This window comes from Microcebus murinus, chromosome 17 (assembly GCF_040939455.1).
Source record: "Microcebus murinus isolate Inina chromosome 17, M.murinus_Inina_mat1.0, whole genome shotgun sequence".
NCBI lineage: Eukaryota > Metazoa > Chordata > Mammalia > Primates > Cheirogaleidae > Microcebus > Microcebus murinus.
Window position 1 is genome coordinate 33915714 of NC_134120.1, and position 16261 is coordinate 33931974.

The following is a 16261-nucleotide window of genomic DNA, read 5'->3' on the forward strand; positions in this document are numbered from 1 at the left end:
AGGTCTTCAGGGGAGTGGGGAGTGGTGCTAGGCTCAGACAGCAGCCGTCATGTCCGATGCCTGTAATAACTATCTTATGTGGTAAGGAGGGGAAATTATCTTGAAAAGAAGGACTCAAACAACTGATGTTTCTCATTGTCATTTCAACTGGAGATTGTTCCAGGTTTTGTTTTGTTTTTTCATCCCCAATGGCTTCTAATATTGCCATTTGGGGAGGGAAAGGGTATGTCATAACCGGGGGGAGGTGCTTCATAAACGTGATACATACATCCATTTTCTATACATAACCAAAAGATAATAATTAATGCTGTTACAATAAATTTATTCCAGATCTTGCTAATGGTAGGAAATGGAATAAGAAGGCTTTAAGACAAACAAAAAAACTTTTCCTTCCTGGGTGCTGATATTAATTTATACGGCCAAACCCTCTTATCTGATATACTCAGGCCTGAGATAGTTAATAGTAAATAAGTGGTTAAAGCAGAATATCCTTTAAACATGACACATACACACCTTAAAACATCATTGTAACTCACAGTTATGCTGACTAAACATTATGGTCTACCTATGATTCTCTGAGGAAAGGCCTACTAACTGGAATTCCACATGGACCTTCCTTCACCAACCACTCCAGTAAACAAAATCTGATTTCCAGTGTCAGTTTCTTTGAAGTCAAGCAAGAACTTAAGACAGTGAGGAGTAGGATCCTTCTAGATTTTTACAATCTCCCCACCCCCCATCTTTCATAGTTGTCATAACCCACCTGCATTGACAGAAATGCTTTCGTGGTGATTAATTTTGAGTCTTTTCCAAAACATTCAATGAATTTTCAAAGATACCATGCCCTCTATATCCTCGTATTTTATCAGTTTCTAAAATATTTAGGTACCACTTCATTAGATTATGTAATTCCAGTAACCAGTGCATTTGGCATAAAGATATTTGGGAGCAAACACTGACCACTGAGCAAGCACCCAGGTGGCCCTGGAGCAGGAAAGCACGTGTGTCGAGAGTGGGCGACAGTGCCTGTCGTGCTCAGCGTGCCATGGGATGAGACGTGTGTTTTACTTCTATTACATGAGACTATAGGATACGGAAGTTAATGCAACCAGTCAATAACATGGAAGCTGTTTAGAAAAACTCCTGTACTTGAAATATTTAAGCACATACTGCAAAAGAGTAGATTTTCTTAAAAGGAGTTACTTCATTTGGATCTTGATCTAGCCCATTTTAGTGTAAGTCTGCTTTCTACTGCCTTACTATTCCTAGGAAATACAGATTCATAGTCATGACCCAAATCTCTCGTGGCTATCAGCTATAGTCCAACATTTAACTTCAACGGTATTCAACAGCACATTACATGCCTGGATTTGTTCTAGATCTAGGCTGAGGGTGGAAGAAGTTTATCCAAAGTCATGGTCGTAGGCCTTCTCTTTAGGTATGTAGGATTTCTATATATGAAATAACTGGAAAAATATGAAGCAGGTAATAAAAAAGCAACTGATCCAATATACTCAAGTGCCCACGGACATTTTACAGTCACTCAGTGCTACGGGCAGTTGAGAAGTGAATGGTCAGCGTTGGCTGAAGGTTCTACAGATCTTACTTCGCTTCCAACAAGCTTGCAAACCTTGCTGACACCCTGATCTTTCAGGCCCTGAGGTTCATGAGTCACCTGCATAATCACTCTCCAGCTACAGAGTGAAACAAAGGTCATTGCTTGAGATACTTGCACCTCGCCACTCATCACAACAGGTTAAGTAAAATTACATGGATTCCCTTCCACGTCCAGGTCCCCTGCCCACCCCAAGGTCTCCAACAGAGAAGCAGAGAGAAGAAGGGGTCCTTCCGCTCCGCCCGTGGAGACCAGGTGCCAACTGGGACTCAACAGGATGCTTTATGTTCTCCTAAATAAAGGCCTCAATGAAGACCCTGACATATATCAAATAAAAGCAAAACCACTCAGATATGAAAACCTTCTATGCATAAATTCTAGTTTGTTTTGCTTTTCTTTTTATGATATTATATTCTTGCCTCAACTTGGCCCAATGCCAGGAGAAAACCAGGCCAGTGTCAGAAACCATTCACACACAGGTTGTCTACTTAGCATAAATAACTGGTTTCCCTGCCATTGATCCCATGTCTATAGGTGGGGAAACCAATGGATCCAGGAAAACCAATGGCTGCAACAACGGCCCCAGCAGCGCCCCTGAGAGCCTACAGCAAGCTGTTCTGAATCACAAATATATCTGCTTATCACCGTCTTTCTCCATGTCCATGTGTGCCCCCTCTTGCACTGACCCTTTTAACCACCTAACAGTAACCTGGAGCCTCAGACACCACTTCCCCACGAGCAAGGTCACAGAGCCGCCAACAGGCACAGGGGAGGATCACTTCAAGGGGCTAGAGCAGGCGTCCTCAAACTAAGGCCCTCGGGCCACATGCTGCCTGCCGAGGACATTTATCCAGCCCACCGGGTGTTTTTGCCACCGTTGCCTGTCCTACTTAACAGGCAACTCGTCCCAAGCCCACAGTGCGCACTCTCCAACGGTCTGAGGGACAGAGAACTGGCCCCGTTTAAAAACTTTGAGGACCCCTGGGCTAGAGGCTCGCACTGGCACCATCCGAGGAAGAACCTCATCTCTCCCGGCACCATTAAGAAGAGTCTCACCAGCCGGGCATGGTGGCGCATGCCTGTAGTCCCAGCTACTTGGGAGGCTGAGGCAGTAGGATCGCTGAGCCCAGGAGATTGAGGTTGCTGTGAGCCAGGCTGACGCCACGGCACTCACTCTAGCCTGGGCAACAAAGCTAGACTCTGTCTCAAAAAAAAAAAAAAATAAAAATAAAAAATAAAAAATAAAAAAAAGAAGAGTCTCACCAACAATCATCTTATCTCATGCTCCAGCCACTAACCAGAGAGCAAAGGAAGTCAGAATGAAACAGGGCTGCAAAAAAGTACCACTAGACATTGCTTCACTGGAACTCTAGGGGCCCACGAGAGGGGCTAGCCCAAGTAGACAGCGTAATGGTGAATACTGTAGCCCCACAAGTGGCATTTCTCATCACGGGTTTAATCTCAGAGGGCAGATGTCACTCACCGATGCAGGCGTGGACCCTCACCGACAGCTGCGTCCGTAGGATGATGCTGTGCTTCTTGCCCCGCCTAAGACAGACATAAACAAAACACGGATATCAGAGTCGTCAGAAAACAGCAGACACCTTCCAGACTGCCGGTCAACCGGAGGGTTCTTTCCGACACACCCACCTAAAAGAGGCTCCAGATGAGCAGGGCCCTAAACTGAACAAGAATCTATCCTGCGACAATGTTGACATCACAGGCCTTTAGTGAAAATAAAATGGAGTTTGACCTTGTGGGATTGGCACATGCGTTTTACTGCCAAGTCCATCAACTCATTTCATCCAGAGTGTGCACAGAGCCATGCTTGACCATGTTGGGGAAATTTTAAAATCTGTGTCCACGAAGTGAAATCCCTGGAATGTAGCAACACAAATCTGCTTGTTCATTCCCATGGCTATTTTTACCTTTTTTTGTTGGGAGGGAGAGATAGGAAAAGGAAACTCATCGTGGGGTAATCAGAGCCACTTTGCTGTATATCAGTTCAAGACTGTTACGGTTTTTCTCCTGTACTTTTACAGGAAGATGAGAATCTATGAAAGGAGGCTCATAGACTACTGTTTATCAGGAATTATAGGCCGATTATCAAGAATGCCAATTCACACCACACCCTGTCTCGCCTCTACTTTTTTCTCACTTCATTTCTCATGAGGAAGAAAAAGGATGGACCTCCCTGGTTCCACTCCTACCACGGCTCATGCTGCTCTATGCAGACAGCTAGAGCTCCTAGCATGGGTGAAGAAGATAAATGAGAGCAAACACGAGTCCTGGTTACCTTGGGAGATTAGGGGGAACGGAGGCTTTGAAGTTAGGAGAGACGGGGAAGCCAGCCCACAGAGGTAAGGGAGGGCCAGCAGGTGACAGGGCAGCAGGTGGCCTGGCGGGCCTCTCGGTGGCTGGATTCTCTTCCCCTTCCTCACCTCTTCCCAACATGGCTGAATTGATAACAGAATCTGGCGGTGCTTTCCTGCCTCCTGGTTTTGTGGTTGTGCTGGAGAGAAAGGAACCCAAGTGCTCACCCAGCACACTGTTCATATTGTGATTATGAAGCCACAGTAATGACTGCATCGATTATGTTTTTTATTCTTGAGACCAGATAAGAAGGGGAAGAAAATATGGTTTAAACCACTATGTATTGATTCTGTTCAAGAAAAAAGGAAAACCAGTTGCATAGTCCTGGAAAGGTATGCAGTAGCCTCCAGCCAAGCAGCTGCTCGCAGGTAAAGGATCTGCATTCAGCAGCCCTTCAAAGTGCAATGAGACCCTCCAATTTGCCTTGTTTGCTCATTTGTTTTAAATTTTCTATGTGCAAGGCACTACTCTCAAGGAGCTCGCCACAAATACACAATGCCTACAGCAGACAAGCTGGAGATTCCTCATAAATGAAGATTTCTGCAAAACTTATTCACCAAAAAATCTTTCATTCTCAAAAATCCTGACATTAACACTCCAACTCTTGTGGCCATACTAGGGAGAAAGTTTCAGTTAAGTACGCTGACTTGAATTATAAACAGCCTTTTGTTTGACCTGCCAAGAAAGGTGTTCTAGGGAATGGGGGTGCAGCTGGGAGCAGAAGACCAGTTGAACCCCTGACGGTGGCCAGACTCTAACTTCTAGAAACAGTAAATCTTAGTCTTCCAACCTCAAGGATTTTCTGTAATTCACATTATCAGCAGTTAGAAGTCAATGGTAAATGTCAAATAAACAGCAAAGTATGTGCTATAGATGCCCAGTGGGAGACAAAGCATGGCATGGCCAGGGAAGATATTTCAGAACACCCGAGTTCTGGAGAATTTCAGAAAGTATCCATTCATAGCCCCTACTTGTATCTTCAACAACAGCAAAGTTGCACTTTGAGCAAGTGCTTGTTTTCCCACAGAATTCTCTGGTCCCACAGTGAGTGTATAGGGTGGTCACTCTGGAATTCCAGGCCCCTAAATGAAAAAAACTAGGATGGTCTTCCCGAGGAAGCCACAGCAAGCCCACGGCTCTGGAGGGGGTCACTTTTCCTGTGCTGAGAAACCAGGCAACTGCTTTGGTTAAGCTAAACCCTAATGAATTTAAGAAAGCATATAACAAACAAGGCCTACTTTTTAGTAGTTTATCACTTATAATTTTTTTAAAATTTTTTATCACTTATAATTTTTCCATTTCAATAGTCTACCTCCTCCCTTGCCTGCTCCTAATACAGGAAACCCTATAATTAAGGAAACCTGTGTGGAATTGGGAGCCACGGACCACAAAAGCAGGACCCAGCCCCAGATCCCAGGGGTTCAGGGAAGAGGAGGGGGCTGGCCACAGGGGTGGAGAGTGTGGCCAGGTTCAGCCAGGTCCACAGAAGGGTGCCTGTCCTCTCTCACCCCTCCCCACCCCCCGCTTTCACCCACCTCTGGTGTGGGTACTACTGCTGTGCCCATTTTACAGATGAGGAAAGTAAAGCTTGTAGAAATGAGGTGACCTGCATTCATGGCTGGTGGAAACAGACCCGGGCCTGAAAGCACAGCATCTGACTCCACGGTTACCTGCACCGTCCTGCCCTTTGCTGCACAAGGGACTCACTATAGAACTTTCTCCAGGGCTCACAAAGGATAAAAGAGTCCCTGCTTTTTTAGGTAATTGGTATAACCTTAATACTAAGACCTGACCAAAAAGATACACATAAAATCTAATGCAAAAATCTAAGAAAATCTTGACAAACCAAATGTGAAATACATGAAAATAATAGGACCAAATAAGATTTATCCTAGGAATTCCATAAAAACTGCATAAAATCCAATATCATATTGACTTATACATTTATATTACATTATATATTACATATACATATATGTGTAATTCTTAGGAAAAATCTTATTTGGTCCTGTGGTATTTACTTTCACATATCGATATAAATACATATAAAACAGAGGACATTCATCATAAAGTCCCTCTAAATTTGATAACTTCCCTCCACCAGTATATTTTCTAACTGGCTAATGCTGACATCTTGGAGAAAACTTGACTTTTATGTCTTTCTTTTACATATAGCCATCTTGTTGCTATTACTGATTCTAAAAGTCTTTTTTGCTGATGCTTTTGGCTTCTTTTAGGAAAATAATCATATGTTTAAAAATAATTATTCCATCCTCATCTTTCCAGTAAATACACCCTTTCCTGCTTTCATCGCTAAAACCCTTAGAGGAAAATTAGATAATCACGGGTATACTCCCCCACCACAATGGGACACTATGTCAGTGTGGGTTCAGAAAATATTAACAAGTCATTAACATTTACGCAATGCTTGTTGTGCGCCAGATGAGGTTCTAAGTACTTTAAACAGATTCAGTCTTCACAAAACTCCTGTGAAGTAGATAACATTATTGCCAATTTAAAGATCAGGAAATTGAGGCCCAGACGTAGTAACATAGCCTGAAATCTCACAGCTGGGAAGTGACAGAGCTCAGACTCAACCCAGGCAAACTGATCCCAGAGCCAGTGCCCCTATCAGTCCCCTACAGCTCCCCCTAAGGGTCTTCCTTCATGCCACACGTTTCCTGGTGTCTACTATGGGCTGGACTCTGTGAGGTGCACAAAGTATTTCCTGCTGTAAGACAGAACACAGCAATCCTGCCTGCTTCCTGGCCTGCCCTGAAGACTTCAGACCTCCAGTCCACACACACTTACACAAGCCAATTTCTTAAAATTAAATCTGCCTAGATAGATGGATGACAATGATTGATTGATAAAGAACTACCCTATTAGCCGGGCGCGGTGGCTCACGCCTGCAATCCTAGCTCTCTGGGAGGCTGAGGCGGGCAGATTGCTCAAGGTCAGGAGTTCAAAACCAGCCTGAGCAAGAGCGAGACCCCGTCTCTACTATAAATAGAAAGAAATTAATTGGCCAATTGATATATATATAAAAAATTAGCCGGGCATGGTGGCACATGCCTGTAATCCCAGCTACTCGGGAGGCTGAGGCAGAAGGATCGCTTGAGCCCAGGAGTTTGAGGTTGCTGTGAGCTAGGCTGACGCCACGGCACTCACTCTAGCCTGGACAACAAAGTGAGACTCTGTCTCAAAAAAAAAAAAAAAAAGAACTACCCTATTGGTTCTTTCTGGAGAACCCTGACTCATACAAACTTCGGTATCTGCCTTCATGGAGCTTCCACATTCTAAAGATGATAATCAGTGAGAGGCTGTCAGTGGGAACTCCCTGTGAGCACCTTAGTGATCCTTCTCTCTCCCTGACATTGGCATTCCGGAGCAGTTGCCCAGCTGCCACTCCTTCTGAGTCCCCCTCTTTCGCAGCAGAATGAAACGGGAATGGGTACCAGAATCTGGTGACCCAGAAGGTGCAGGCAGCTCAGCTTGACCCGAGACTCCCCAGAGACTCAGATTCCTTTCCTTTCAGCACAGCCACTGCCGGGGAAACGTCGCCAGCTTCTGAACAGCCACTCTTTGGATCAGGCAGCCACAATCACTCTGCTGCTCACACCCAAGGCCAAAGCTAACCCGAGTGCTGAGGAACTATCTGGAAATAGATGCGCGATTCAACAAAACTCCAATCGAAGGAGGCACACACACACTTTTCCCACCAAAGGGAAGAAGCACCAGCTGTCACTGTATATTCATAGTAACAGAAGGAAAAGGTTAGCGGGACACAGCCCACGATTCACAGCGTGACCGTGAGCCTTAGCACTGACCAGTGGCATGTGTGTGGAAGTTATGTGTCCAAGGAAGGGGCACAAACTCCCTTTGTCCCTTTCCTCCATGCAGATAAGATGGTCAGAGCTGAAGCAGCCACCCTGGACCCAGAGAGGGAATTCTCATTTTGAGGATGCTATAACTATGTTACCATTCCCAAAGAAGATTGCCTACATAGCAATCTTACACAAGAAAGAAATCAACTTTTATCTTAAACTGCCATACGTGGGGATTTCTTGGTTGCAACAGAGAAGACTGTATCCTGACCAACACATGCCTTCCTGCCTTGATGTGACACTGGAAGTAGAACAGCCACGTTGTAACCATAATGGAGCATGAAAGATAAAAGCCAGACACAAAGATGGCCAAGCAGAAAGATAAATTAAGCCTGGGTTCCTAAGAGCATCATATCAATATATTGTCCATGAAACTGCCTAATTACCCACTACTTAGAGCAGTTTTAGATTTACAGAAAAACTGTATAGAAAGGAGAAAAAGTTCCCGTCTACCCCCACACCCCCTCACCCAGTTTCTCCTATTAACATCTGGCATTAGTGTGGTTACATTTGTTACAGTAGATGAAGCAATATTAATACATTATTAACAAGTCCACAGTTTACACTAGGATTTACTCTGTTGAACAGTTTTATGGGTTTTCACAAATGCATCATGTTCTGTATCCAACATAACAACATACAAAGTAGTTACACTGCCCTGAAAATCCCCTGTGCTCCACCAACTCATCCCTCCCTCCCCGCCCTCCACCTCCGGCAACCGCTGGATCTTCCTCCCGTCTCCATAGTTTTGCCTTTCTCAGAATGTCATATAGGCCGGGCGCGGTGGCTCACGCCTGTAATCCTAGCACTCTGGGAGGCCAAGTCAGGCGGATTCCTCGAGGTCAGGAGTTCGAAACCAGCCTGAGCGAGAGTGGGACCCCCGTCTCTACTATAAATAGAAGTAAATTAATTGGCCAACTAATATATATAGAAAAAGTTAGCTGGGCATGGTGGCACATGCCTGTAGTCCCAGCTACTTGGGAGCCTAAGGCAGCAGGATTGCTCAAGCCCAGGAGTTTGAGGTTGCTGTGAGCTAGGTTGATGCCGCGGCACTCACTCTAGCCTGGGCAACAAGAATGTCATAGTTAGAATCATACAGCATTTAACTCTTTCAAACTGGCTTCTTTCACTTCACAATATGCATTTAAGGTTCCTACGTGTCTTTTCTAGATTTCTTTTAAATCACTGAATAATTCCATTGTACAGATGTACTATAGTTTATCCATTCAACTACAGAAGGCCATCTTGGTTGCTTCCACATTTTGGCAATAATGGGTAAAATTGCTGTTAACACGTGTGCAGGCTTTTGTGTAGATGTAAGTTTTCAACTCACTTGGGTAAATACCTAGGAGCATGATTGCTGAATCAGCTCATAAGCCTACACTTAGCTTTATAAGAAACTACCAGATTGTCTTCCAAAGAGACTGTACCATTTGTCATTCCTACCAACAAGGAGTGTCCCGTTGCTCTACATCCTCACTAGCATTTAGTGTTGTCAATGTTTTAGATTTCAACCATTCTAATAGATTATATAGTGATCTCATTTTAATTTGCATTTCCCAAATAACGTATGATCTTGAACATCCTTCCATATGCTTCTCTGCCTTCTGAATATCTTTAGTGAAATAATTTTTTAGATCTTTTACCCATTTTGTAATCAGGCTGTTTTATTATTGAGTTTTAAGAGTTCTTTGTATATTTTGGATACATATCCTTTATCTGTCATGTATTTTGAAAATACTCTGTCCTAGTCTGTGGCTTGTCTTTTCATTCTTTTAATGGCCACTTTATGTATTTATTGTTAGAAATGACAGTATCACTATGTTGCCCAGGCTGGTCTCAAACTCCTGGTCTCAAGTGAGTATACTACCTCAGCATGAGCCACCACACCCAGCCCCCTTTTTCAGGATAAAAACATACTCAGCTGGGCACAGTGGCTCACACCTATAATCCCAGCACTTTAGGAGGCCCGGGCAGGTGGAGTGCTTGAGCCTAGGAGTTCAAAGATGCAGTGAGCTTTGTTCAATAGCTGTTGTAGGTGGTCGAGATGTCTGGTTGGGAGCCTACCACATAGGTTCTCAATCTTGGAGAATATTGCAGCCACCTGAGACACTTTAAAAACGTACCTGCCTACGCCCATGAAATCAGAACCTGGGGGTGGGCCCAGGCAGCAGTGATTTTTTTTTAAAAGCCCCCAGGTGGCTCCAGCCAAAGCCAAGAGCCTCTGCATGAGGGAGACGCCATTCCTGAAAAGGCTGCGCTAAGTCAGACGAGGCTGAACTAACCCTGAGGCCACTGCACTCCAGCCTGGGCGACAGAACAAGACGCTGTCTCTAAAATATATATACATACACACACACTCATAAAATTTTCAAGCCATTGTTATCTGGGTTCTTCGTTACAGGCACCTAAAACTAATTTCTCATGTACAGTATTCGGGTTATAGCTTCAATGGGTCATCTGGGTGCAGCCCCCTGGGTGACCGCTACCTCTTTGGTCCCTACGTACAGGTCCTGGTTATCTCCTCAGCTCCCTCCTGTGGCTGCCCCTTGGGGAAGAGACCCCCAGACTCAGCAGCCCCCTCCCTCCAAGGGGTCCCCCTCAGCCTCCCTGGTCCTTAAGGCTTCTCACCTGGGTCCCAGGTCAACATTTCTCACTGGCCACCCCACACCTTGAATGTGGCTTGCTATACCCTCAGTCTAACACGTATCAACCCCTCCTTCCTCTCCCCAAATTGTTCCCCCTCCATAACCTCACCAGCGCTCTAAGTAGCCACCATCCTGTGCACTAGAAATCTACTGTCGTGTCCTGTTTCCCTATGAGCAGGCTGGTACCCTGGCTCCAGAGCCACATACCTCCCCCACGCTGGGCCAGGCCCCAGTCCACTCATCTTCCTTGGCCACCATGTTCAGGCCCATTACACCCTGCCCTTCCTGTCCCCGCAGGGGGCTGCATCTGACCTCGGCCTCCCTGCTCAAGTTCTTCCCACCCAACCGCACCCCACCCCCAGCGCCCTCCTTACTTGAGGAGCTCTGTGAGGGCCCCCTCTCTGCAGGTCATTTCTCTCTGACTCCAACCCACAGTCCTACCTGATGCGGTTCTCGCCCCATGGTGCAACCTGGTACTTGAGGGTATTAGAGCCTCTCCGGCTCCACCACCCACTCCGGGTTAGTTCAGCCTCGGGTCTGCCGTAGCGCAGCCTTTTCAGGAATGGCGTCTCCCTCACGCAGAGGCTCTCGGCTTCGGCTGGAATCACCTGGGGGCTTTAAAAAAAAAAATCACCGCTGCCTGGGCCCACCCCCAGGTTCTGATTTCATGGGCGTGGGCAGGTAAGTTTTTAAAGTGTCTCAGGTGGCTGCAATATTCTCCAAGATTGAGAACCTATGCTGCAAGCTCCCAACCAAACATCGAACAACCTGCAACAGCTTTTGGAAAAAAGCGAGATTCCAGTCCCCTCTCCGATCCTCCTGAAGCCAGAACGTAGAGATCAGCGTTTCTGGCTTGGAGCTGGTGTGCAGGTGTCTGGGCTACTCGCTCAGCCCAGCACTAAACTCACCCCAACAGCTCCTTTGCTTGGAAGGGGCCAGTTTTCACCCCCACCACGACCAGGGCAAACTTGGTGGTCTGCACTTTGAGCCTTGCACAGCGCTGCAAAGACAGAAGACCCTTCACTGATTTGCCACAAGTGCTTCAGCCAACACACCTGTGCCCTCAGCTGAAAATAACTGACTTAAGAGGACAAGGGCAGGGAACTGCTTCATTTCTTCCCTTCCGCACCCTGGCCAGAATCTATTTTAAATTGAAGGTTTTTGTTGGTTGCTTGCTTTGGTTTGGTTTTTCAGGTTCAGTAGGTTTTCTGTTGAAAGTGTGTTCAGTGATTTCCTATTCTACCAGCCCTAGATGCAGAAGAAACCCAGAAACACATGTGATTGAGTGAGTTTATATTTTATATTAAACCAGGGGTCCTCAAACTTTTTAAACAGGGGGCCAGTTCACTGTGCATCAGACCGTTGGAGGGCCAGAGTATAGTTTTAAAAAAAACTGTGAACAAATTCCTATGCACACTGCATATATCTTATTTTGAAGTAAAAAAAAACAAACGGGCAAAAACACCCGCATGTGGCCCATGGGCTGTAGTTTGAGGACGCCTGGATTAGACCCTAAGAAAAGGAAATTGCTTCTTCCTTCAAACTTGACATTCTGCAATGCAAAGACATCTTTAAGAATCAGGCCGGGCGCAGTAGCTCACACCTGTAATCCTACCACTCTGGGAGGCCGAGGCAGGTGGATTGCTCGAGGTCAGGAGTTCGAAACCAGCCTGAGCAAGAGCGAGACCCCTGTCTCTACTATAAATAGAAAGAAATTAATTGGCCAACTAATATATATGTAGAAAAAACTAGCTGGGCATGGTGGCGCATGCCTGTAGTCCCAGCTACTGGGGAGGCTGAGGCAGCAGAATTGCTTGAGCCCAGGAGTTTGAGGTTGCTGTGAGCTAGGCTGACGCCACTGCACTCGCTCTAGCCTGGGCAACAAAGTGAGACTCTGTCTCAAAAAAAAAAAAAAAAAAAGGAATCTGATGAAGGCTTTGAAATGCCTCCTCACCAAAACCCCCACATACCCACAAACTGCAGAAACCTCAGGAGTTCGTGGACCCCCATGGATCTCTGGGACTCAGGAGCTGCAGGGTGGGAAGTTAGGAGTCTAAGAGTCATACCAGAACCAGTCCCAAACCCCTGTGTTCCTGTAGGCAGGTCCACCACAAAGCTGGTGGGACCCTTCCGCCCCTGCAGACAGGCGTCTGCTCAGCCCTTCCGACCCCTTCCTGGCTGCAAATGCCAGCCATGGCTTCTGAGCCACTCGCCTCGATTAGCCAGGATCCTCCCTTCAAAATGTGTGAGGCCCAGGTGGGAGGACTACTAAGCCCTCGGGTCATGAGAGAAGGTGAACAGCATCAGCCAGCCAGGAAGCAGCAGCTACCTTCAAAGCTGATCCTCTGACACCAGCCTGCTGGGAGTGACACCAAGGACAATGTGCATGCCCTAAGTCACTAAAGTGAGGAGCCCTGGGAATGTGTGTGCCATGTCCAACAACCACTCTGGTCCTCACACTGTCCCTGATACATCAAGCCTCTCAGGCCCACTCGACTCAAGCCATGCTCCCACCTGCCACCCCCTCCACCTGCCCAAACCAAGTCTCCCCTCAGGGCTCACCTAAACGCCCACCTTCTCCATGACAGTTCCCTGTGGACCGCAGCTGGCAGTGGTTCTTTTTGGAGGCATTGGGGGTGGGAAAGGCAAAAGAAGGGGTTATCCTGGCTGCTCATTCTGTGGGCAAGCCTCCATCATGGTTTCTTACCTAAAAAATGGAGGTCTCAGAGCATCTGACCTGCATAGACCTGCCAGGTCTAAAATCCAGTGATTCCCACTTCAGTGTATCATCGTCCCAAATTCTGACTATAATTATACAGCAAGAGCTACTAGTTTTCTGTGTGTATTATGAGCCAGGAAATACTCTTTTAATACATCATATTTTAACTCAAAACAACCCAAGGAAGCAGTATACTATTACCCTCATTTATAAAAACAACTAAGGTTCAGAGAGGTGAAGTCACATCCCATGGTCAAACAGCTCCAAGAGACTAACCACAAAGCCACCATGCCAGGGCAGGAGCCAGAGACCCTGTGCAGACCCCTGCTCATATAGGGAGGAAAATGGGATTGAGTAATACAGTCCTTATTCTATAAATAATTTTGATAAATGTCCTCATTTTATAAACTCCTATCAGAAGCAAAGTGGCTTGGCCAAGGTCACGCAATGGCAGGGTCAGAGGCTTCAGGGCTGCTGTTTCCACCACACCATGTTGTGCTCGCTAACTTCCCTGGCCTTGGAAGGCAGTGTGCAGACCTGGCTCTATTTTGTTAGCATAATAATTGCTTTGTCCTTCCATTTTTGAAGGTCTTTCTCCTCCTCTCTGATTAGCTATAGCCTGAGTGATAATTCTAAACAAGTGAGTTAATTTTTAGTCTCGGCATAAAAGTACAAGGGTAATAGACAAGAACAGAGAAACAAACTCCTCCAGCGAGGAAACTGAGAACACAGTATGAAAAATATCAGTTTTTACCCAGGCTGCTCTACATCTTCATTAGACGGTCACAATATTAGCAGATATTTTGCTATAATCGACACAAAGAAATAAAGAGAAAAAAATGGTACTTCATTGCTGTTTTCATACCTCAAAAGAGCAAATCTCACCTATGAAACAATTATATTCTAATTCCTATTTATGGGAGACATGAGTTCTCAGGCACACAGATTTTGACAAATGCCACACATCTAGGAGAGGACCTAGAAGAGACCTTCCGTGCAAGTGGCAGTGCAAATGTGCCCAAACAGCTCCCACCTGCCCGCAGGCTGTTTCCTGACAGCTCCAGTGATCTGACTCGTATTCCCAGCACTCAGTGCTGGTAAACAACCTGGCAGTGATGGGAGTGACCTGGCAATGCCACCCAGGCCAGGGGCAGACTGGCCTCCCTGTCAGGAAATCAGTCAATGTGGCTTCTTCACACTCAAAGGTGAAGGTATGTTATAAAGGACAAAACAGAGGTATGCTATAAAGAACAAAGTCGCTATGAATGAAGACTATTTCAAAAACATAAAACCTCACTCTGGAGTAAGTTTGGGGCACACTTATCAAATGTGTAGCTACCCAACATCTTTTGGTCTACCTTCCTCTGCAGTTTCCCACATCCTTAGTTCCACCTTCTCATCTTGCCATAATTCATTTTCCCAGCATCTCTTGCTATCGGGGTGGAGAAATGGGATTCAGGCACCAGCTACCAGATGGATCCATGGCCAGGTGTTGATTCAGAAGGGAACAAAGTGAAAAAGTAAAGTCCCAGGATCTCCAGTGAGCTGGCAGCAGGACTGCTTGGCTCTTTGGGAACAGCTGTGGATGAACCGCCAGCATCTGGATACAGGTGTTGCCAGGGTGAGCTGCAGTGTCAGTGATGGACGAAGGCAGCAAAGGTGTCTTCCCTTGAGCCATCCTGCAGTGTGGCTGGGTGCTGTTCCAACTGGAGGCAGTGTTCAGACCGGGACCAATGCCCTTGCACGAACCACCCTCACGTCACCAACGGTGCTTATGCACATGCTGCATAGAACCTAAAGTGCCTTTGCCCGGAAGCTCCTGGGATGGCAGAGGAGTGCAATCTTGGGAATCAGTCACACCTGTGTTTAAACTTGGCTTTCCCCATCGGCTGGCTCTGATGACCTGCACATGCAATGTAACCCCTGATCCTCAGTTGTCTCAAATGAAAAATGGAGACAGTCAAATCCAATTAACTATTAAATAAAGATACTGTGAATATGGAGCCTAAAATAGTGCTTGGCATAGTAGGTGCTCTAAAAATGTTATTTTCTCCCCTACTCTTTATTCTTATACTGTTACCTAAGAAATTAGCACTTTGTTTCTGAGCTGCCACCTCCAAATCACTCAAGTTTTGATAAGAAAAAAAAAATCAAACAGGAAAGGCCTTCAAGCATAACACCACTAGAGACATTTTTCAAGTTGCCAATGATCTACTCATAACACTCCTGGGGTCTGTTTGATCAATGAGCCATGAAGTCATCCAATTAGACTACCATCCAGCCTGCAGCCTGACATGTCATATAAAGGGATGTCAATTGTCAAATACTTGGTAGAAACTATGGCAATGGAATTTCCCCAAGTCTATCAGCTTCGTAATGTTAATTTTTTAAAATAATGATGAGTAGAATCTGGTATGACTTAAAATAGCCACTCCCATGTGTACAGCCCAGGGTGGTTTTCAGGGTCTTTTCCTACACGCTTTTGGTGTGGCCGATACAACCACTCTGGAGACAAGAAGGGTGTCCTCAGGGGACCTTCACGGATCCTACCAAGGACCTTGGTCTTCTTGGTGCTCATGGCCATGCCATTCAGGAATCGATTCTGGGACTGCAGCGTTCACCTGCCTGCCAGTATTCAGTGGTGCCTGCAATGTGCTGAGAAAATGCTGTGTGAAAAAACATTCACACAGGCACAGTGCTGACCTAATGGAGTTTTCGTAGCAGAGAAGAGGAACAATTAGAGGAATAATGACCATAATTGTGAAGAGTGTTAAAACAAGGGAAACCAAAGAAGCCATCGGCACACACTGGAGTCAGGCAGCTACATGAAACCAACACTAAGAAGGTTCAAATTTTTCCCCTTCCTTAAGCTATTCATTAAAAAAAAAAAAAAAATCAGGGCCGGGCGCTGTGGCTCACGCCTGTAATCCTAGCTCTTGGGAGGCCGAGGCGGGCGGATTGCTCAAGGTCAGGAGTTCAAAACCAGCCTGAGCAAGAGCGAGACCCCGTCTCTACTATA

General features: G+C 46.0%; 1 protein-coding gene across 6 annotated transcripts in view; it reads right to left on the reverse strand.

The window, feature by feature from the left end:
* Positions 1 to 16261, reverse strand: part of FHOD3 (formin homology 2 domain containing 3) — a 428752-nt gene that overhangs the window by 361636 nt on the left and 50855 nt on the right. For all 6 annotated transcript variants that reach the window (XM_075993495.1, XM_075993494.1, XM_075993491.1 and 3 more), the window contains exon 3: positions 3099 to 3163. In XM_075993495.1, coding sequence (XP_075849610.1) covers positions 3099 to 3163 — 65 coding nt within the window. The remainder of the gene's footprint in view (positions 1 to 3098; positions 3164 to 16261) is intronic.